The sequence below is a fragment of the Aspergillus fumigatus genome, chromosome 7 (genome assembly GCF_000002655.1).
Source record: "Aspergillus fumigatus Af293 chromosome 7, whole genome shotgun sequence".
Classification (NCBI taxonomy): domain Eukaryota; kingdom Fungi; phylum Ascomycota; class Eurotiomycetes; order Eurotiales; family Aspergillaceae; genus Aspergillus; species Aspergillus fumigatus.
The window spans coordinates 1,973,338-1,995,242 of NC_007200.1; the positions used below are offsets into that span (position 1 = coordinate 1,973,338).

At 48.2% G+C, this 21,905-nt stretch overlaps 5 protein-coding genes across 5 annotated transcripts; 2 read left to right on the top strand and 3 right to left on the bottom strand.

Annotated features, from left to right (window-relative positions):
* Positions 1–60: 60 nt before the first annotated feature.
* AFUA_7G08510 (glycoside hydrolase family 71 protein) lies at positions 61–1,526 on the top strand (the record flags this gene model as incomplete). Its single annotated transcript, XM_743671.2, has 2 exons — positions 61–138; positions 187–1,526. The coding sequence occupies 2 exons, from the start codon at positions 61–63 to the stop codon at positions 1,420–1,422; spliced, it is 1,314 nt and encodes a 437-aa protein (XP_748764.1). The 3' UTR covers positions 1,423–1,526.
* A 278-nt stretch (positions 1,527–1,804) lies between these two features.
* On the bottom strand, positions 1,805–4,500 carry AFUA_7G08520 (uncharacterized protein; the record flags this gene model as incomplete). The annotated part of the gene is made up of 6 exons (XM_743670.2): positions 1,805–2,372; positions 2,441–2,763; positions 2,852–3,245; positions 3,297–3,783; positions 3,839–4,258; positions 4,334–4,500. The coding sequence occupies 4 exons, from the start codon at positions 4,498–4,500 to the stop codon at positions 2,889–2,891; spliced, it is 1,431 nt and encodes a 476-aa protein (XP_748763.1). The 3' UTR covers positions 1,805–2,372; positions 2,441–2,763; positions 2,852–2,888.
* A 494-nt stretch (positions 4,501–4,994) lies between these two features.
* AFUA_7G08530 (uncharacterized protein) lies at positions 4,995–8,448 on the top strand. Its single transcript, XM_743669.2, has 4 exons — positions 4,995–5,013; positions 5,103–5,738; positions 5,818–5,995; positions 6,083–8,448. The coding sequence occupies exon 4, from the start codon at positions 6,380–6,382 to the stop codon at positions 8,006–8,008; it is 1,629 nt and encodes a 542-aa protein (XP_748762.1). The 5' UTR covers positions 4,995–5,013; positions 5,103–5,738; positions 5,818–5,995; positions 6,083–6,379; the 3' UTR covers positions 8,009–8,448.
* A 534-nt stretch (positions 8,449–8,982) lies between these two features.
* AFUA_7G08540 (ankyrin repeat domain-containing protein) lies at positions 8,983–11,522 on the bottom strand. The gene is made up of 3 exons (XM_743668.2): positions 11,274–11,522; positions 11,009–11,208; positions 8,983–10,952 (listed from the first exon to the last, which is right to left on the bottom strand). The coding sequence occupies exon 3, from the start codon at positions 10,950–10,952 to the stop codon at positions 9,264–9,266; it is 1,689 nt and encodes a 562-aa protein (XP_748761.1). The 5' UTR covers positions 11,009–11,208; positions 11,274–11,522; the 3' UTR covers positions 8,983–9,263.
* An 8,169-nt stretch (positions 11,523–19,691) lies between these two features.
* Positions 19,692–20,679, bottom strand: AFUA_7G08560 (uncharacterized protein; the record flags this gene model as incomplete). Its single annotated transcript, XM_743666.2, has 1 exon — positions 19,692–20,679. One exon carries the CDS (start codon positions 20,677–20,679, stop codon positions 19,810–19,812), a length of 870 nt encoding a protein of 289 aa, XP_748759.1. The 3' UTR covers positions 19,692–19,809.
* Positions 20,680–21,905: the final 1,226 nt, after the last annotated feature.

The following is a 21,905-nucleotide window of genomic DNA, read 5'->3' on the forward strand; positions in this document are numbered from 1 at the left end:
CTACACTACCATTTTTATGCCCTAGCGGGACAATTATTGGACACTTTTGACTTCTATGCAATGTACTTCGGTGTCTTGTTGCTGATTGTCCTGATCGCAGGTAGAGGGCATGCCGCTGCTGTTTTCGCCCACTTTCTAGTGCGTACCACTCGTAAATCCTCGTCGCTATTTCTGACCACGTCCTAGCTATCCAACTCGGCTAACTTCACGAGTGCTGACTGGGCAAAACACATAAGAGTAGCCCAAGATGCCCAGATAGACGCTTTCGCGTTGAATATCGCGGCAAGGGACGCTATTAACGCTCAATCAATACCACTGGCTTTCGAAGCCGCCCAGGCCGCCGGTTTTAAGATTTTCTTTTCCTTTGACTATGTCGCCCGCGGACCATGGAACCAAGATGACGTGACTGAGTTGTTGTTGAGATACAAAGTGAATGAGGCATACTATAGGAACAATGGCCGTCCGCTAGCATCCACCTTCGAGGGCTCGGAGAACGCAGAGGAGTGGATAAATATCAAAGCCAGCACAGATTGCTTCTTTATTCCCGACTGGTCCTCACTGGGAGCCAAGGCAGCTTTGGAGAAGGGGTACGGAATTGTGGACGGGCTGTTTAGCTGGGCCGCCTGGCCCTCCGGTCCGCAAGATATGAACACGCAGGTAGATTTATGCTATATAAAACTCCTTAACGAATCGGAGGGTCTGGTCTATATGATGCCGGTATCTCCATGGTTCTATACGAATTTGCCCGGTTATGGCAAGAACTGGCTTTGGCGCGGGGACGACCTCTGGCACGATCGCTGGCAGGAGGTCTTATCCGTCCGCCCGGAATTCGCCGAAATCATTTCGTGGAATGACTATGGTGAGTCCCACTACATCGGACCGCTCCACGAAGGCGGGTATGAGCTATTCAGAACCGGCAAGGCCCCATTCAATTACGCGGAGAATATGCCACACGATGGATGGCGAACCCTACTGCCATTCATTATTGGTACTTATAAACGTGGTCATGCAGAAGTTAAACAGGAGTCGTTGGTAGCGTGGTATCGTACAACCCCTGGATCTGCCTGCGGTACTGGTGGAACTTCAGCAAATACGCAAAGTCATGCGCAGATTGAATTCAGCCCTCTAGAGGTCGTGGCGGATCGGATTTTCTACTCTGCTTTACTCACTGAGTATGCCACGCCTGAAGTAATCATTGGTAGCACCACGCAAAAGGGGACGTGGAGAAACCTACCGGCTAGCGGTAGGGGCATCTATCACGGGAGCGCGCCATTCAACGGGGCGAAGGGGGATGTAGAAGTGACTTTGTGGAGAGAAGGCAACAGAATCTTGACACTGAAAGGCAAGGGGATCTCTGGGAGCTGTTATAACGGTGTTCAGAATTGGAATGCCTGGGTGGGCAGTACTCAGTCACCCAGCTAACTCAACACTCAGCCTGAGCTTATGAGCTAATTCTCAAAAGGACACAAGCACAGCCATTTGTAACGCCACGCCTCTTGACTGTCTTGATTAGCGATACCGTTTATTTAGAAGTAAATGGCGCCGCAGGCTAGGATTAGGGACCATCCCGCGTAGGTACAGTAACCAGTGGTTAGCTCCTACAGACATGTAGTACGCAGTGCGGATGACAGTCTTCCAACCTAAATCCATATAAGAGGCTGAGTCGTACAGCTGATTGCTTGGCTAGTTGGTTGCCCTGAAATGAAAAGGAGTGGAAGGGGGTTACTAACCCCAGAGCAGTGCTGCGCACTGACTCCTAGCGCTGGCAGCTTAAACGCTACGAGGCAAACAACTAATCTTCGCGCCAAGCCTCTCTGTCATCATGTTTGGTTGGATTTATGGCCATTTGCTACCCGTTTTACATGGGTCACCCTGGTGCACTGTACTTAGTAGTAGTCGCTCTTTTATCTGTCTGCTGTACTCCTTTTGCTAATTTGCCTGTTTCTTGTGCTCGCTTTCGTCGTTTCCCCTCTACTCCCCACAAGGTCCATTGTTCTCTACTGCTCAATATGCTTTTAGAGCCCACTTCTTCGCGCTGCCCTGTAGCATCCTTTAGGCTTAAATCAAAAAGTGCTTACTATACCTCCGGCACATCTCGAAGATTGATGGGTGCGCAAGTAACCAAGAAACGCGCAGGACAGATGTGCACAACGGCGGTTTGACTGAAGCGAACCATAACCATGAGCGGGAATGGTGAAAGGGAGGGTGGGGCGGAGTATATACGACCACTTGGCAGCCAGCTTCCTCGATATCCTGGGTGATCCAAACGTGTCTCCAAAACGAGGGTGGATTGGAGCAATCTCATGATGGGCACTGGGCAAGACCAGAGAAAGTACTTTCAGCGAGAATAATCATGCAGAAACAATATGCGCCTTTCCGATGATGGCACCAACGAGCCGGTTACAGACTGCTCAGAAAGTACGGCTTAGAGGAAGCTTACCACACAAGCTCTTTCTACTCTCCGCTTGCAGATGCGGAGGAGAAGACATTCAGAAAGGTACGTTTTTGATTAGCTACATATCACACAGGGCAGGATGCAGCTATCCTTCGGTTACGAGCTACACAACCGGGAGGAGCCGGGTGGGATTGAGGTGCGTCGGTAGCTGCATAAACCATCGTTGGCTCTCAGCCGTATGGAGTCTCGGTCGGTGGGATTAGAGAGTTCCGGTAAGAAGTCACGCATGTCTGAATCATCATATATGCCCTCAATCAGGAGGTCTTCCAAAGACGGCAGCTCGATTGTTAACAGATGGCGGAAGAAATCTACCGAATGCTGCAATATCAGGCTCCGGAGCTTCGGGAGTTTGATTCTGCCCTGGGGGCTGGGGCACAATAGATTTGAAAAACTTGCCTCGATCTCCTCAACCCGTAGAAACACGTCGTCACACCTAAATCGTAGACTCCCCAGATAGCGAACTGGGGTGATAGTCACTATCGCTCCGTCCGCGCTTCGTCTCCCTTTCGGATGTTTGCTCGTCGTCCGAGCCGGTGACGTCGGACGGAGTTATATGCCGGCGGCGCTTTAGTACGCCCGGCCGAATCGTGTTGACCGAACCTTCATGATGTATTTGCGCCGATTGTCTCGCTTCTGCGCTCTGAAGGAACGCACATAGCTGCTGCGCTGTAATAACGACCTCCTGGTTGATGTCTGCGTATTCCTCTAGCAACGGATCGGTCGCGAAATCCCGAAGGCTCAGCCTAAGCATAGTGTCCTCGACTGGAATTCCATCATCTGTTCGGAAAGCCTGCTTTATGGTTAGATCAGAACACGTGTGCACCTGCGAACGGAAACATACTTGGGCGTCCACATCAGCTGTTGTTTGGAAATATTCCTTGCCTTCCACTGTGACATACTCTGGCCGCCAAACCGATAGGGTGGCCCTTTGAGACTGCTTGTAATCAATGTCGACACATACCACCACTTTAATGCTTCCATCTGTGTTTAAGATGTAATCATCAGCGAGCAGCGCAACGTCGCGCCGCTTCTGGGAATAGCATATTTCAATGACTACGCCCGGATATTGCGCTTTAGGATGGCCAAACGACGCATCCGGCTCACGCGTGGAGTACTTTAGTTCGTCATCTTCGCTGTCTATGGGCAAATTGATACGCGATGTCGAGAAATGTTCGATCTGCCCTGCGAAATCTGCCACCGACCCTTCGCTCTTTTCAAATTGCCGAAGCTGGTTCGATATTTCGCCGGCCAGCTTTGCGCAGAACGTATCGTGGATGGCAGTTGGCATACGGACCGTCAGGCGACTACGAGAAGGATTGTAGTCGTACCTGTTGTGGGCTTCGTAAGTTAGGATATCCTGTAGCTCGAGCCTATCAGACCTACCTGACTTTGTCTTTCACGTATCCCGAGAGCCTCCCATCCGAACCCAATAGGTTGGTAAAGTCGACGTATTCCTTTGGCTTGAGTGGATATTCTACCCAAGAGCTTTGTGGCCGATGGCCTTGCTGGTGTTGTCGCAAGTGACGGAGGACCTTTGTAACAATCGGGGAAGCTTTTTCCTCCGTCGGAGGAGGGGTCAAAGGAGTTACAAGATCACTGCCTGGAGGTGTAATATCAGACGCCATGAAGCTCAGCCATGAAGAGTATGTATATGGCGATGGTTTCGATGCGATGAATCTCGTAACGACGTTGTTATTAGGTGGAAGATGGCGGGCGGGCAGGAGATGTGGGAAGATGCTGGAGATGGCCATCGTCAGCTGACCCACTCCGTTGCCCGGTACGACGAAAATGGTCCCATCTCGACTAGAGATTCAGCATCACATCACATCACTATGCTACATTATCCGGGTCTTGACAGTTCTAATTTTCAAATCTTACCGGCTGAAGACTGTAATTTCTTGCCAGTGCCTCAGCCAAAGACCCCCAAAATGCCTTGAACCCGTCGTGGACCATTCCCTAGTGAAAGCACTCTCATCTACAGTTCGAGGTGCTGTAGGCAAGACTGTCAAAAGAGTACCATTTGCAGGCCGCACAATCAACGTCATCCAAGGCTTTCACCCCAGTTATATATTGCGAGCACCAAATCAAGAATATCGGAACGACAGACTACGAGTTCTTACTTCTGTGTTGACCGAGACTTATAAGCCCTGTCAAAAGTGGGCCAAACAGAATATCGCCAACGACTTGAGGGATACGACCTATCAGCTGCAAACCACAGCCTCAGCCATGGTAGGTATGATCTCGAAGTATCAAAGTTTGGAGAGCCAGCTTCACAACCTCTTCGAGGATTCCGCCCTCTGGTATTATAACAACGAAGGAACCAACAACTCGCCTAGGACAGATTTTTCGATCCACTTGGATTAAAGCAATAGGAATATTCTTATCTCTTCTTCCGTCTCAAACCATGGATTTAGAGCTGAGACACCGAGCCGGCAAACGCCACCCCCACTGAAGGTGAGTGACAACTACCCTTCCTACCCTTTGGCTGGAGCCCCTAGACTTCGGACTTGGGGTGAGAGAGACCGCTTATGGAAACTAGAAACTTCACAACAGCCTATGTAAGAAATTCATGACATTAAAGTCCACCACATCACATCCTGGCTAACTTCTCTCCGTTAACTAACGAATTGGCTGTCTATTCTCACAGCCCTACTCTTATCCCTGACCTGCTGCAGACCGAGGCAGCAGCGCCTTGCACACGACAGTACGGCTCATAGAGTCAGGACCTGGGGAATAAGAGTAGCTCAGGAGAAGGAGTTTTAAATTCTGTTCTCTATACCTGTGATTGCGGGATATAGTTAATATTTCTATCCATGGCGCTAAGGGTCCTTAAAATCAGAAATTGCTAGATGATATAACAACAATAATCAGCTTTATATGCGACGCGATTTCTTTCTTTTTGCTTTTCCTCTTTGGAAGAACACACTGCTGATATAATATTGATAGTAAAGAACTGTTGAAATAGCCTAGTGGTATTATATTTCAATTAGGGGCCAATTGTATTTCTTTATTTTCCTTGGCTAGGCAGTGCTTGAGATTATGTTTCACATGGTCAAATGCTAAATTTGATTGGTGGCCAGCGCGCTTCTGCCTAATGTGCTGGGAGGGGCCATGCAACCAGCCATAGTCTCCAGCCAATTGACTGCACGCAAGGCTTAAAGTATTGGTTCAACCTCAAACTTACTGCGGAGTTGAGTGTGTGGGCACGCGGCCTCCACACAACTGTAACCTGCCGGAGCGGGTTGCACACGTCTTTGCTAAGGGTAATGTTACACGTTCAAGGGTAAATACTTTTGGCCGGCCATCCTTGCTCAACTGAGAGGAGACAAATATAGTGTGTTGATAGGCTAATAATAGGAAAGTGTGTTCCCGACTCTCACAATTATCATGAGGTGGCTCACCCCACTTCTCTTATCTCTCCGGCTTCTCGCCTACCTTTAAAGGCATCACCCGAACCAGGTCAGGGAGCAAGGTTGATAGCAAGAATGGAAAGTGATGGGGAAATAATGGAGAGGGACCGAGTATCCCTCAAACGAAGCAGTGCGTTCTCCTCCCGTTCCACTAACACAAAGGAAGCGTACAATCTCGAAGAGGTGTGAGCTATACTGACATCTCTTTGACGACCAGGAATGGACTTCGAAGACGATGAATCAACAGATTATGGCTCTGAATACAATGGATTAAGTGACTCCAAGGAAGAAGGATGGTGGAGGGAAGATGAAAGCGAAGATCTGGATTGTGAAGAGGATATTGAAGATCACGAGTATACCACCTCCGGTGACACGCCACGAACGGTGAAGATTCGGCTCTTTTTGACCGATGAGGCAATGGGAGAGTTCAAGTGGATGAAAAACTTTATCGCCGTGCACCTCTGACGGCGTCGTTGTCGCCACCGCTCTGGCTCGGTACATTTATCGAGAGGGCATGCGCTCTGAATTCTGGGAAAGGATGGAAGAGCCCAGCGAGGAAACTTGCGGTGTGGCCTTTCATGTCTTTGACCGATATGGAACAGTCCAGACTAAGTATAAGGACCATCCAGTGCAAAGAGGAACTGGCGTCTGGGGAAACGAGCTTGATCATGGCCCTCTTTTCCTTATTGAAAAAGTTCATGTTACAGCACTGGAACTACGTCGGAAAGGGCTGGGGCAGAAATTAGTGTCTTTATTTTTGAACAAAGCCAGACAGTTCTGCCTAAACGAGAAGGGAGACGGCGAATACGCAGACCTTATCTACGGTTCCGATGAGGCCTTTGAGCGAGCATGGACTCTACATGCTCTAGCCAGTCCCGGAATACTAACAGCTGATGTCGAATCACAGTTAGTGGGCAAGTCAGCGGAAGAACGCTTGATGATACGGGCTCGAATTCAATCTGGTGCTATTGACTTTTGGCGATCGTGCGGTTTTCGTCGAATCGGAGCATCTCGGTGTTTTGCATTTTCGTTCGATCTCCAGCATCAGTCTCACGCTCTTGCGGCGGCTTCTGATTTCGACCCCCGTAGAAGCCATGCTGAAGATCTTGAGGACGAAGAACTCGAAGTTATCTATGAGACAGATCGTTTTACTGAGGTGAAGAAACTGAAAATGGGAAGACTTCGTGACGCGTTGCCACTCCATCATGCAGCTCTCACTCTGACGGACGAAGAACTCAACGCATTTTTCGTGACTCATGCTGACGATGAGATTGGTTGGGATCGAGTGACCAACTCTGAAGCCACGCTTCTGCATTTAACAGCTTGCGAGCTCAAGCCTCTAAGTACACGGTGGCTACTTGAGAATGTCCGCCACGCCGACTCCTGGAAGACGGCTCGTGATATTGACGGGTACACCCCGCTCGAAGCATTGCAGGAGACTCTAGAAACAATGCGAACACGAAAGGAATATGGCTTGTCCAGGGTGTTGAACCTATCGGACCACTTTAAAGGGTATCCTGACGCCGCAGTATCCTGTCTCTCCTTGCTGCTTGGACAGGACTCTTTGGGGCTTAGTAAAGCATGCCTCCGATTCGGGTGTACATGCGGAGAGTGCGTGGAAGGACTTCTATCTGCCCGAATGAGGAGCTCTCTGATCTTTCAGGGTGAGACTACGTACGACCTTATGCAGGAGGAAATTGATGATGGCGACTTTTGGATAAAAGACAACCACTACATCCTCGTGCACCTCGATCCCGATGTGCGAAAGAACCTCAGAACCAATAAGTCACTTCGAAAGGGCTTTGTGAATATTTTCCAAATTGCCGTGGAGTGTATTAAGGCGAGAAAACTTCCCACCGCGGAGAATCTCAAGTGGTGCTGTAACAACCGGAGCGAGTGGCCACCTGATACCAAGAACTACCTGCGACGCGCTGGTACGCAGATGGGCTTTCGGGCAGTGCTTCGTCGTATGTTCGACACCGCTAAGGAAGAGGATGAGAAAGCAGGTAACGGGGAGTGTCAACTCATATTGGGGGAGGAATGGTCACAACTACCAACTTGCAGAAACGATCATGAGTTTGAAGTAGTTGCCAGGGCTTGTGGGTACGGCGGGGATGATTTCATTTCGTTACCATGCTGGTAGACCGAATTATATACTTATCTGGCCTCGCCTCCTCATTGAGGTGATTAGCTTGGGTAGTAGAACAATAGAACAACAGGGACGCAAGAACGTAGGTGGATGACGCGATTGAAAGAGCTATTCTCGCTCTGATGCGCAGAGGGTTCTTAAAATCCACATTCACTGTCCCAGTCCGTGCGCCTCTCCGTAGGAAATCAAATGGGCCTTCTTGTATTGGCTTGAGAGAAGCCTCGAACTAGAGAATCGAAGTCCACAAGCATTAAGCGGGCAAACATAGCTGGTTGCACCAGGAGCCTCATTCATTGGCTTTTTCGTAGCATTGCTAGCTGTCGGTGAGTATCCCGCGAAGTTCTCTTTTTGACGCCTGCCAAATAAGCGAATGCTATAAGATTGGGGTGGCCAAAATATGTATGTTACTTACTCTGAGCCTGGGTCTGGTTGCGAAAAGCGTGAATCCTCGCGCGATCGTGGATGCTCAGCAGGAGCACCAAGGTGCCCGTCGCCTTGTGGATTTAGCAGGAAATTAATTGAGATTCGACAGGAACTCATTATCTCAGCACATCTGTCGACCTCAGCCAGCTCACTATGAGAATAACTAAGTCCTCCTGATAGTATGTAAATGGGTCGATGCAGGTTTTTAGGTGGTTCCGGATTTTAAGCTTGCGACACAATCACTGGGGCCCGCTAATGTTAGCGGCTGCCTCACGGTTTGGCCGAAAGTAAGATTGTTCCAGACTACCGGACAGGGTACTTAGGCCATTGAGCCAAGGACAGGGAAAGCGAGGGGATAAAAAGCACAAATCTCTTTTCGCGACCTATTAAGAGCTTCTTAGTAAGATCCACAAGATGATCCCAGCAATGAGTTTCCTGTTAGAGATGTGCCTAGCTGCAGGTGGAATCTGTCTGGGTTTCTTTGTCTGATTATCTTTATTACTACGCCACGATTCCAGAAGAAGGTCAGTAGTGACCGCCACAGAGCCCGCTAGCGCCTCGAATTATTGGCTATATTATGTAAGTAGCTCCTGAGAGCACAACCCATAATTATAGGCCACGACGAAGTTCCAAATTCGCGGGAAGTAATGGTCTACTGTACATACAATAAGGACCTCGTCGGGCCATATCCGTCAAGGTATGTAACCAGTTGCGGGTGCAAGAGCATCCCAAAACACTATCTCGTACAGAATATTTACATCGCATATGCTGAACAAAGACAGGACCCGCAATGTTTGAACCGTGGCAGACCTGTGAGAAGGAGTGGTCATGGACTGGTGTATCTCATGCGACCACTTTCCCGGTTCAGATAGAAGGCAAGAGAATGGTGGCCACTAGCACTCGCTATCTTCGCAGCGTCCCACCCTCTTTGGCATTTTCGGTCCAAAGACGCACCAGCACTTACCAAGAGCGACACGACGTGTAAGTCACCCCTCTTGGCTGCCAACATTAGGGGAGTAAATCCAGTGATATCTTTGATGTCTGTTGCAGCGCCCGCGTCCAGCAATGTTTTGACTGCCTGAGTGTGTCCTTGAGCCACAGCTATCCCAAGAGGGTTGCAGGCTGGCCTCTGTAGTGTCGCGGCATCTTCCCTTCTAAACTCTTCCCTTCTAAACTGCCATGGAAATCGCAAAGGAGGTAGTAATTTGAATGTGCTCCGATGCAGCTTTCGAATGGCGTCCGAAATCAGTTCCACGTCCCAGTTCCCTTTATGTGTAATATCCAACGGAGCTCTTTGGGAGACGACGAAGCTAATGATGTCATTATGTCCTTTCTCCGCCGCCCAAGACAACGGGGAGCGTCCAAATCGATCAGTTTGACCAAGCTGGGGGTCGAGCTGCCATAAGTAAATAAACTGATCAATGCTTCCATGTTCTGCGGCCCAGGATAATGCCGTGCGGCCAAGCATGTCTACCGAGTCAACTTCCGAGCCAGCCTGGACCAGTATTTTGCAAATCTCAATGTGCCCGCGTTCCGCAGCGAAGGAAAGAGCATTTCGTCCGTCTGGATGAGTAGATTTAACGTCGGCACCTGCTTCAATAAGTATTCGAACCATATCAATATCTCCGTGTTCCGCAGCCCAAGCAAGTGCGTTTTCACGATTGGTACTGCAACCTGTTGTTTTGGCCCCCGCGTGCAGCAGTTCACGAACCGTGGCAATATGTCTGATACATACCGCGAGCATGAGAGGAGTGTTGCCAGTGGCATTTGTATGGTGTATATCGGCCCCCGCTTTAATGAGCTGCTTGACAATGGCGCTGTTTCCCTTGAATGCAGCAATCGAGAGCGCTGTAAGGCCTGTTATATCTGCAGATATACTTGTATCAGCCTTCGCTTGCAGAAGTTGCCTAACTGACTCGTCCCGACCACGCCATGCGGCAAGATAAAGCGGCGTTTGTCCGTGTATGTCTATATGGTTAATGTTGGCTCCTGCAGCGACGAGTTGTTCAACAACTGCCACAAATCCATGTTCAGCAGCCCATGAGAGAGGCGTCTTGCGCTCATCGTCAGCAAGGTCATAGTCGGCCCCTGCACATAGCAGCTCATCGACCACAGACTGGTGCCCGTTAGAGGCCGCTATGGAAATTGCAGTACGGCGGCGGTTACTCGTTGCATCTACCTTGACGCCTTCTTGCAGGAGTGTTCGGACGATTTCATCATAGCCGTTCTTTGCGGCAACATATAACGGGTGATCCCGGCCTTTCCAATCGCTAGACAACCGCGTATTGTCGTTGGTATTATATTCCAAGAAGCGGAGAACAGTGTCTAATATTCCCTTTTCGCAGGCCCATAACAGAGCCGACGATGCATGGTATTTCGCATTATAACGGTACAGGATACTGTTTAAGGTGCGGTAAAGGAGTTGGCATGTTCGAGCCAATATCGCCGTATCCTTTTCTGTAAGCTGTCGAGCAATGAGTTGGATAAGCTCCGTACTTAGCGCACTAAATCCCATCTAGTGCCTTATTAGCATATCAGTTACTTATAAATCCGGAGTGGTCCAGGACCTACCACTGCTATGGTAAGACTCGGGGGACGAGTTCGGACTCGAGGTAAAGCTAAGAATAGGCGAGGTGTATATCTTAATGGAGCCAGTGTAGCCCAATTAGAGGCTACTAGTCCGTCCACGGCCTGGGGGGTTGGATCGACCAGGGAGGACTGTGCGAATAGCTGATTGCTATTAAGAAGAAACAGAGCACGCAGTTAAAAGCCTATAAGTCATCCAAGTTGGGCATCCAGCGTTAGTAGTGAGTCGTGTCACGGAGTCTCAACTTACTTCATCAGGACCGGCAGGGAGTAACTTATTTATATCCGAGCTTCCTCACCTAAGAAGCACAGGCTGTGATTGTCAACTAGATCAGATTTATGCCTATCACGTGACATTGTTTATAGCACTGGCTGCTGGTAGTTAGTTAATGGTTCGAGGATACTCCCCAATGACGCCAAGCATTTTGACGTGTTTCTATCCCTCCCTGCTTCTCTCCTGCGGAAATCTTACACACAGTACATAGTACACTCACCAGCGTCATTTCAACTAGCAAGATGATCTAGCCCAGAAAAGGAAAGAGGCGGCTTGCATAGCGCCTCGACCCAAGTGGGCCCGAGAGTTCATCGTAGTTGATCACCAATTGACCATAGTTCACCAGTTCTATTCTCAGTTGGCTAGCTGCACCGGAAAAAAATGGAGGAGGCTTGCTTAGCGCCTTAAGGGAAGTGGACCGAACGGTTGATCGCAGTTGGCCCAGTTAAACGCCGATTTGTGTGTACCATTCTTGGTGGGGCGATCTATTGAGCGAAACCAACATCACTCAATGATCAGATAGTTTGAAGTTCAAAACGGACCGCACCATCTTTCCATCCCTGCAATGGAGGTTTTTGCCAGATTGGCCACCTATCTCCAGATTTTCTAAATTTTTTTCACCACTTTGCGATAGGGAGAGGCGTGAATGATATGATAATGATCATTTACTGTAGTGGCAATGTGATGCTGGGAATTTGAATCAAACCAAATATTTCGCAACGATTTATCACCAATTCCCTGTCAAGTAAGGAAAACAAAGAGGTAGCCAGGTTCCGTCACCCGTAATTTAAGTCTGAGAGATTAGGAACACACCCATCACCCGTGATGTATCCATGATGCATGGAGACGGTGGGCGGTTATGAAACTCAATTCCCCAGGCCCCTGTCAGACAGCCTGATACTCTGTAGATTGTGTGTAGAAAATTTAAAGCGCTCCATATTAAAAATTAAGACCTACGGCGTCGACCTTGTCCTGGGGTATCGAGTATCCCAAGGGATCTCATGTGCTTCGACGAACTGATACTATACAGTACTGCTAGTTTCACATGTTCTGTTCAAGTCCCCTTACGTTGTTTCGACTCGAGAACAATCATCCACCTACCAAGCATACGTCCTTTGCCAGGATGCCTCAAATGACCCCTTCAATCGGACCCAGTTCTCCAAATCCCAGGATCTCAATAATCTACCTTGTGAAAATGGCCAAAATGTCTAAAGGAGGAATAGTGACGAAGATAGGATGTTCACGGGAAAACTCAATGGCCTCGCTTGTAGCTAGAGCAAGTGCATGGATGCTGCCTCAGTCAGCTGTATGCTGGTCTTGATGGCATTCTCCAACATCACGGAGTATGCTTTTTAAAATATTGTGGGGCAAGCTGAGTTTAGCTTCCAAGTGATTTAAGGCAGGTATGGCTGTATATGGCTGTATTTCCAGCTGGTGAGCAGATTCACTATCGCCTCCATATTCTACACCTAAGAGCACCCTGCCGCCCCCCATTCTTTCCGCCTTAGGAGGTGAGCAATTTCTGAAGCAGTGCCCTATAATAAGCCACAAATCTATGGTAGACGTGTGGATATATAATAGAACCTGCGGAAATCCTCTCATGCTACACACAAGAGACTGGAAACAGATCGGTGCCAAAGAGCAAACAAATCCCGCGGAATAACTTTCAGGATGTCTAGCGTCCTCCATCCCCGCAGGGTACGTAAGGCGAAAAGCAACGCTAGGTCCAAGCTTGCGGGTGCGATTGTCGTCTCTGTTGTGATCGTTCTTCTTCTTATCTCCGTTGCGCTTTGGTTTTTGGGCCGTAAGCGTACAAACCACCGAACTCAACAAGGCCCGGAAACTCGGGACAAGAGACCGGACGTCGACAATCTGTGAGGATGTGCCACAGTTCAGCGTTGACTAGCTAAGTATGTATGACTATGCCACCGCGTCAGACATACACGTTGTTTTAAGGGATTTTGGTGGCAGGTTATTTGCTACCCCTACACTGATCTAAACCTCAGCCCTGCACTTATGCCTTCCTCTTCTAGCATAGTGTTTCTCTCTTAATACAGAATCAAGTTAACCCCGGGCTGCAATTAATGTGATCGTCTGGTCCAAGCCGCTAACCTGCAGAAGTCTCCATGGAACAAGGTTTCACAATGTATGTTGGCAGATGACGAAGATAATTGGCGCGACCAACTCTGCTCTCCTGAATAAATTGCTCCTCAGGTCAACGTCAACACCATACTATGACATGACATCCACAGCATATTGTCGTCCACTTAGGGTTCTCTTCAAACTGTCAATCTGCAAGAATTTGCAGTGGTAATAAAGGCTCTCGCATCTCTAAGTGCCAAGTATTTCGGCGACAATGAGATAGGCTCTCGATCTTTCATACCTTCTTGTTAGAGACCAGTCCCTATCCCCTGTAGCTTTCCTGTAAGTATCAAATAAGAACGAAACTTGCGTTCCTAGAAATACTTACATCATACAATGAGCTCCATCCGACTTTTTGCTTGATGCAGAAATTGGGGCAGTGAGCCATCACTGACTCTCAGCCGTACGGAGTCTCGGTCGTGGGGATTAGAGAGTTCCGGTAGGAATTCACACATGTCTGGATCATCATCTATGCCCTCAATCAGGAGGTCTTCCAAAGACGGCAGATCGATTGTTATCAGATGGAGAAAGAAATCTATCGAATGCTGCAATACCAGCCTCCGGAGTTTCGGGAGTTTGGTCTCATGCTGGGCGCTTGGAAACGATAGATTTGAAAAATCTGCCTCGATCTCCTCAATATTTCGGCCCAGCTTGTGAAAGTCGAGAAGATCAAAGTCTGACCAGCTTATAGTGACACTTCTTAAGGTCAGTGCCTCTCCGGAGATGAGCAGGCTCTGAGAGTCCATGTTCTCCAACCCGAATGTTGATAGCCGGGGCAGTTTTGACAAGTCCACTTTAACACAGCCAAAATTGCAGTAAGAATCACTGTAGCTGATTGTCAGCTTTCGAAGCGCTGGCAACTCTGGGATAACTATTTGGTTCGTAGAGGCTTGGAAAACCCCAAGAGATTCTAAAAACTGAAACGGGTAAAGCGAGCGGACGTCAGGGAGGAAGCTGAGGCTCCCGGGAAGCATGCCACTAGGATCACGGTGCTCATCCGGTTTCAATGTCTCGTCGCCCTTATAGGTTGAGTTTCCCTGAAACTCGATCCTGAGGAAGGTTAAACGGATGCAACAGTAGGCGGCAACGCAGTGGTGATAGGGGAGCGGGAGGGGTCTCACATACAGACACCGTTTCAATTTAGGTATTCTACCCAGTAGGCCGAATACCTCGTGTGGCCCATGCTCCGGACAGCGAAGTATATGCACGCTTCTGATGTGCATTATCGATAGTCTCAGGATTTCTAATATCCGTCCTGCCCGCAGTCGTTTACGATTCAAGACTGTGGGTAGAACGGGATGAAAAGTTATCTCTGTGTGCTTGAAGAGTGGACCCAGCACATGAACCCGAAGTGTGATCGATGTGGTGTAGAGTGTCCACAGATCCTTAAATGGAAGCTATATTATTCAGTTCTAACACGGCGGAATTTGGAGGTTTGAAGGATTTCCGTACGTATTCAAGAGTCGCTCTTAGCAACTCTGAAGGAAGGTTTAGCAGCATCTTGGGTGTAAGACGCGAGGAGATGGTTCTTCATGAGAGCTCTAAAACTTAGCTTTACAGTAGATAACTGACGGCCAAGGCTCTGGCCTGGTGGAGCCATCGACATCATGTCGGAAGTGTCTGATACTCAAGGGGAATACAAGTAGTAGAAATCCCTACTTCCATTTTGATGTGGTTCGCCCTTTGTTCTTTTTTGGGAGGTGGTGACGAGGAGCAGATCAAACATTTGATTGAGCGCCGTTGCGAAAAGAATCAGGTTCATACGGAGTATAGGAATAAGACATAACGGCGTATACTCTGGTAGAAACCGAGTGTGGAACAGATGAGTGGTGAGCTCTTAGGACAGGAATTCTCAGACTATGGTCTCAGTTCTGGTCCATGACTGTCAGTTCAACAGTATCCGGTGGATAATGCAAGACAAAGTATCTACCGTGGTGCTGCCCAGTATTTGCATCCACGAAATTTTCCGACCAAACCCGGCCTGATTATCTTAACGATTTGGGTGGGTCGTGGTAGTTCGGTGTAACCGAGCTCTACTAAAGGCCGACATTAAGGTTTCAGAATATCATCCTCAAAAATGGTCGTTTGACAAATCAACACAATTGAGCGCAGTTGAGCAGGTGGGGACACGCCTTAAGTCGCCAGAAATTAGCGTAGCAATCCTGGTGGTGTATTTCCTAAATGATACTAGCTTACGGTTTCTACAAATGATCCAGGCGAATAAATCCGATTATCCAGTCAGGCGATCCTTAGCGGCGTATTTCCTAAATAATACTAGCTTAGGGTTGCTTCTTTTCCTCTCTGGGCCACTCGCGCAGCCAATACGCTGACCCTCTTATTCTCTCCAGCTTTCCCCCACATGAGGTCCTTCTAAACCTGCGTTGATTTTTGTAGCGAAAAATCACTGCCGAAGAAAATGTTGAACGAGAACATCGAATCTGGACATCAACAAGGAAGTATTGCGAATTCTTCGGTGAGAACCTCAAGTGAAGAAGTGAATTTTACGGTTCGCTATTATTAGAGCGAGCTACAATCAATTGCGCGTGAGGGTCCCTCTCTGAACGTGATGCTGCGGGAATTGAAGAGGTACTCATCTGTCTTAAGACAGGGTGGTAGTGTTGCTCTACACAGAGGTGAAGTGATTGATGAGCCCACAACTGTCTGAGCGAGTTGAGAAACTCTTTACTCATCAAGTAAAGGTGGACAGGCCTCGAAATCATGGACAGACATTGTGCTCCGGGCTGGACCTGTCCCAAAACGTGTGTGCTCTGCAACCCAGCTTACTGTTGGGGATACTCGGATAGAGCTGCACTAAGATGATTGCGAACTTCTCTATTCTGGTAGACCATAGGAATTTCTTTCCCCTTGGCCAGACCCTGGTGACATTGAAAAAGAATTGCAAGTAGTCGAAGAAACCCTGGCGGATGTTCAGAAGATGAAGGACGTGTTTAATAAAGGTTTGTATACCTTTCCTTCATACTGTACATTTCCCTACGGAGCTGAGAGGGATACGACCAACTAGTTATCAGGGAAGCATCTGCTGTTGAGCAACACCTCTCCAGCTAAAGAGAACTTCTTTCGGGTGACCGCATCAAGGAAAGTTGTATCACGTCCGAGTATACTAGAATTATTCGCACTCCGGAAGCTGGCCCCCGCAACCCCCCATGAATCAGGCGGCCCCGTGAGTCTGAAATCACGGCTTACCTAAATGTGGAGGAAGCCAACACAGACATACAGTCTTCCCGGTTGAAAACTCAGCGCCTCCAAAACATGACGGGGCCATGGCTCTTCCCACAAAGGTCGTCCCGATGGACCTGAGCGAAGAATATGCCAATGGCTCGAATATTCAGAGCCTTCAGAAATCGCCCATGGACCGGGGCTCAACGCCTCTTGACCGGACGGACCGATTTAATCCGACGATGACGACAGTAAATGCATGTATGTGACAGCCTTGTCCAAACCTGGCCGTAGGCATGATGAGCTGTCAAAAGCACCCAGAGGTACATCTATCGCAGACGTCATCACAAAGCCCGACACGCACCAATCACATCGGCAAAAGAGAGGAGATATATGTCTGTCCTCTTCCACAGGCTTGCTACGTATGTCAAGCACGTATGAGACCTTGTCCACCTCGTATACTGTACTTATTTATAGGTTCAGGGCAATGAATGGCCAGCAAAACGAGCGAATCATAAGGTGGTCCGAGGACGGAAACACCGTGGTTAGAGTGAATGAGCAGGAGCTGACTACGAAACTGCTTCCCGCTTTCAATATAACCAATTATTTCTCCCTTACCCAACAGCTAGAAAAGCTTGGTTTCCGAGCAGGGCTATGAGCACTCATATTTCAGTCGCGATATCCCCGAAGGTCCGCTCTACTCAATTCGAAGCTACGGATTATCAAATGGTCTCGCCCTCAGACGTCGCAAATCTACGGACGCCTAGCTCTATCTCTATGCCGGAAACGTCGGCTGGCGACGGCAGTGTATGGTCTTCCTTAAGCGACATACAGCCTTCGAGCGCAAGACATGGTGCCCCGAGCGGTGGTGTATCTTGTGGAATCAATCATAGGGTGGTCAAATGAGGAAGAAAATCAAAGGCCCCGCGTGCGAACCGAGCAGTTTAGTGACTGAGTGCTTGGAAATTGTGATGGCTCGCCGCAATCTACCTGGCAGCCTAATAGCTAATGTTGACTCAATATCTCACCCCGTATCAAGAGAATAAAAAAGAAAGAGGAGGGGTGTTAGACAAACGCCGACGAAACCAACTGGCATCCGTATGCCCTAATCTAGCCATCGCAAAAGTTATAGTTAAGCCATAACTCCGTGACAGATAAATGTCGGTGTATCATGAGAAGTGATAGCTCCATTCTCCGCCGTATAGCCCCGAGAAAGATCCTGCACGAAGAGTTATATATCAGGCATTGACCTTTATCAGGAAAAGCTCCAGTGGTGTTGTCTACAAGGGAAATATCTATAGCTTGTAAGCCGCGATTGATGTTAAAGTTCGAATATAAGTTGCAATACGTTCGAACACTGTTCTTCAAAGGAGGCTTCTTAAGACGGAATATAGGTTGAAGGAAGGGTCTAGTTCGGTCCACTGCGAAGGAAATTGCGTCAGGGGTAGACCGAGAAGTCTGCCGGGAATTTGCGAGCGAGTTGAGACATGCCGATTATCCCATTCATGGGCGTTCGAATTTCATGGCTCATGTTGGCGAGAAATCGTGTGATTTGCTGCAGGTGGCTAGCTCTGCAGCTTCTCTGGCAGCTGTATTGGCATTGAACCTTGGCTTAAACAAACACGATCGACTGGCCACGCTATCAATCATCTCTGTAGTCACGTGATGTTCTCACTACAAGTTGACTGTGCTGATTTCCGCCTTCGAGGCCTTTGCTACTATCTTTACGTTTGCATTGCCTAAGTGTTTGAAATTTTGGAGACCCGCTCGCCACATGTGATGTATCCATGATGTATGGCTACTGTGGGCGGTGGTGACAGTTAATTCCCAACTCCTGCCGGATAGACTTATTATTATTGCTTCGATCATGCGTAGAAGAACGTAACCGTTCTGATTCTGCGAACACTATCATAGTAGACGATGGCTTTGACGCAGTTGATGTTTAGCCTTTTTCTTTTACTGTTCCCCAGTGCCCTATTACACCCTCTGCTAAAGGTCCTTGGTTTTGGACCTCTGGGCCCTCAAGCTGGTGAGTAACCGCGTGCACAGAGACTTGGACCTGTTTTCCTTGTGTGAAAGGCGTCTTCGTGTTAACGCTCCAAGCTTCTTTCGCTGCATTTGTACAATCATGGATTGGCAATGTGCCAAGATACGGGATTTTCGCTTTCCTGCAAAGTGCAGGCATGAATGGATATGGTTTTGCATGGACAAAGAATATGATGCGCTTCGGAGTGACCATTTTGTTGAGGAAAATGGCAGCCGGTTGAAGCTACAACACCCTTTACAAGCTGCCTATCTGACACCCCAAGGCAAAGCGTACAAATCCAGCAATTTTTGCGGACAACTTTTGCTCTCAAGAGCGCTTGCAAGTCCGAGGCACTGGAACTAAGCCTACTGCTTCTGTCCCAAAGTACCGATGCCTTAATTCTTACGGAGTAGTCCTCGTCAATTGGTGTTCAGCGGTTGCCGACAATTTCCTTTTCATCGACGAGCTGCCGGGCAGCTAACAGTTATAAAAATAAGTGGGCTCAATGGACAGTTTTTTGTGCATTTACTATGCAGTATAACCGTTTTGAATGGAAAATTAACATTCCTTCCCCGAATTACCAACTGTCAAGACCTAAGTCAGCAAACATTCGTCTAAGGTGGCTTTTACACATCATGACAACCCCTCCCCATAAGTTCCTATCGGTGCAATGTACTTTCCAGTGTGGGCAAAGATCAGGACCAAGCTTAGCTTCTGAGTGGTAGCTCGGCAGTGTTCGATGGTCGACGCAGATATCTGTCCTCAAATCCGGTGTCCAGATGTTTTAATCCGAAGATCCAACTTCGTCGTACTCTGATTTATTTTGACAGTCCTGATCCGTCAAGATGTTCTGGCGTTCAATGGGCAAAGTCCCTATCTGAGCTTCATGACCTTTGGGAAGGTCGGCGAAACTCATACAGTTTGCGAGCCAGCTTCAAATGACAAATTATATCGGTTGGACGTAACATGCTGTGATATGGCAGCGAGGTGAGAGTTGTGTCGATTCATCGGGAAGAAATTGTTCAAAACACTTTTTGGCCGTACCTCCATCCGATACCGGTCCTCAACACACGCGTCGCCCCCCGATTGCCCTCTGACAGAGTGACGTTCTGATTGCCCGGATATTAAAAGGTCCTGAAAACAACAAATATCCCTGACACAATAATATCACCAATCACCTTCGAGTATCTTGAACAAGTTATCTATTGCATTGGCCTCTCCCTCATCGTACGAATCATATGAGTCATATGAGTTATATTCTTCCTCGCGGTTGACTTCGTCCTCGTCACTGCTGGCATTCCCTTCGGAAAAGAGTGCACTAAGACGACCAGGAGATTCCTTTCCGATTAATGGCCAAGAGTTGTCCGGCAAGGCGCCCAACAAAGCGGACATATCCAATGTCTCTCTACGTGCGGACAAGGCGAAGCTTCTCTCGTTATGCTTTTCAAAGGCCGGCATAATAATTTCTTCGTACCAGCGGTTATTTCCCTTTAGATCATCCCATTGCCAGTGTCCGACGACCTCGGGTTCTGTGACTTCCCATAGACAGATGTAGTGGTCCCTGTAATATTCATTTGATCGATTATAAGGGTCCCGTATTCCATAGTGACGCATTTCGATATCCATGTTAAGGATCGGAAAGCCGTTCTCTATTCGGACATTTGGGTTGACAACGGTGATTCTCTGAGAATCGCGTTTTGCAGCTCTGAATACTGCATTTTCTTCCAAGTCTTGCTTCAACTGAGTGAACGAGATAAAAGGAGTCGGTGTCCAATCCTTGTAGTCAGCGTGCGTAGCCAGAAATTTCTTGCGAAGTTCCGAGCTGTCCAGACGTTGACGCGGCAGTCTTGAAAGCATAATATTTCGTTGGCTTGGTTGGCTGCCAGACCACTTATCCCACGTCCTAAGCAGCGGTTTGTGACGGTCAACGGAGTAATTCAAGTCCCAGGGGTGTTTATCTTCTTCCGTAATCCCTTGAAGGTAAGAACGAAGAAATTTTGACACCATGGCACGAGTCAGAGGAGCTTCATGCGCCATCGAAAATAAAGTCCTTATTTTGGTATTATAGAAGCCTCAATACATACGTTATGTAGAGGTTTATGTGGAGCTGATTTTCCCTTGATATGTTTCTTGTGATTGGAGCAGAATTTGAAATTGGGGCAGAAACAGGCGCCTGAAGACACGTCGCTCTTGGTTTCTCCTTCCAATAATCGAAATAATGACCAACTACATCTATTGGTGGAGTTGAATTGGCCAGCTCTGGATTCCAACACGTCACTGGGGACAGCTAACTCCGGAGCCACCTGATTATATACGTGGACTACTAGGTATATTATTCCAAATGAGAATGACCCCACTATCGTTCTCCAGGCTGTTCTTCCAGTGTTTGTCGTTACGAATAGTTGCCACAATTGGCCCAGGCCTTTAGCATTATCTATCCCATCTTTCGTCCACCTTCATTAGAAGTGAAAAGCTAAGCGTGCGCAGTCGTGATGTCAGCCGAACTCACCCTAGGGGGAATTTAGTCTTTAGCATCAATGGGTCACCCACTCTTGGAATCTCCGTCACCCTGACTATTTACTTACCATTTGAGCGGTATTATGTCTGCCCTGCGACAGGCGGTGAATATTCTTGTACCGTATGTTCGAAAGGTATCAATATCAACACGTGTATATGGTAATATGGCCATCTTAATACGGAGGTTGGGAGTTACACGTCGAAATTGTACTCTGTTACAGTGATTGGACGATGAGTGCGGAATGCGTACATTAACCATAGGATCGGTCTTTTGATTGGACGTGCAAGAGCAAATAATTCAATAAAGGATCCGCTCTTTCGGCCTATCTCACTGTGAAGGGGGAGGGAAGTCACAGGTTCTCGTGTAACCGGAAACAACCCCATGTTAATGTAAAGTTTTTCATATGCTATGACTTTGCAAGAACTGGCCGTTAGCCTCCTGGTGATGATATTGTGCCTGTGAAAGTCACCATTTCAGCTTCGCACTCCAACACCACCGCCTTTTCTAAAGTTCATTACCATCTTGACCACTCAAGGGTCCACAGCTTGCAGGAAGCATCGGGAAAGGAACCTCTCTATATCAGTACAGTCATATTCAACATCTCGAAAAAGAGGCACAGATGGTAAGTGAATAAGGCTATTCATCGTTCATCACGAGATCAAGCCTCCAAATGGTGAGGAGACGTGCACCTCTTTATTTCTGCAATGGAGATCCTGATCGCGTCTAGCAGTTGGATATACCTTGA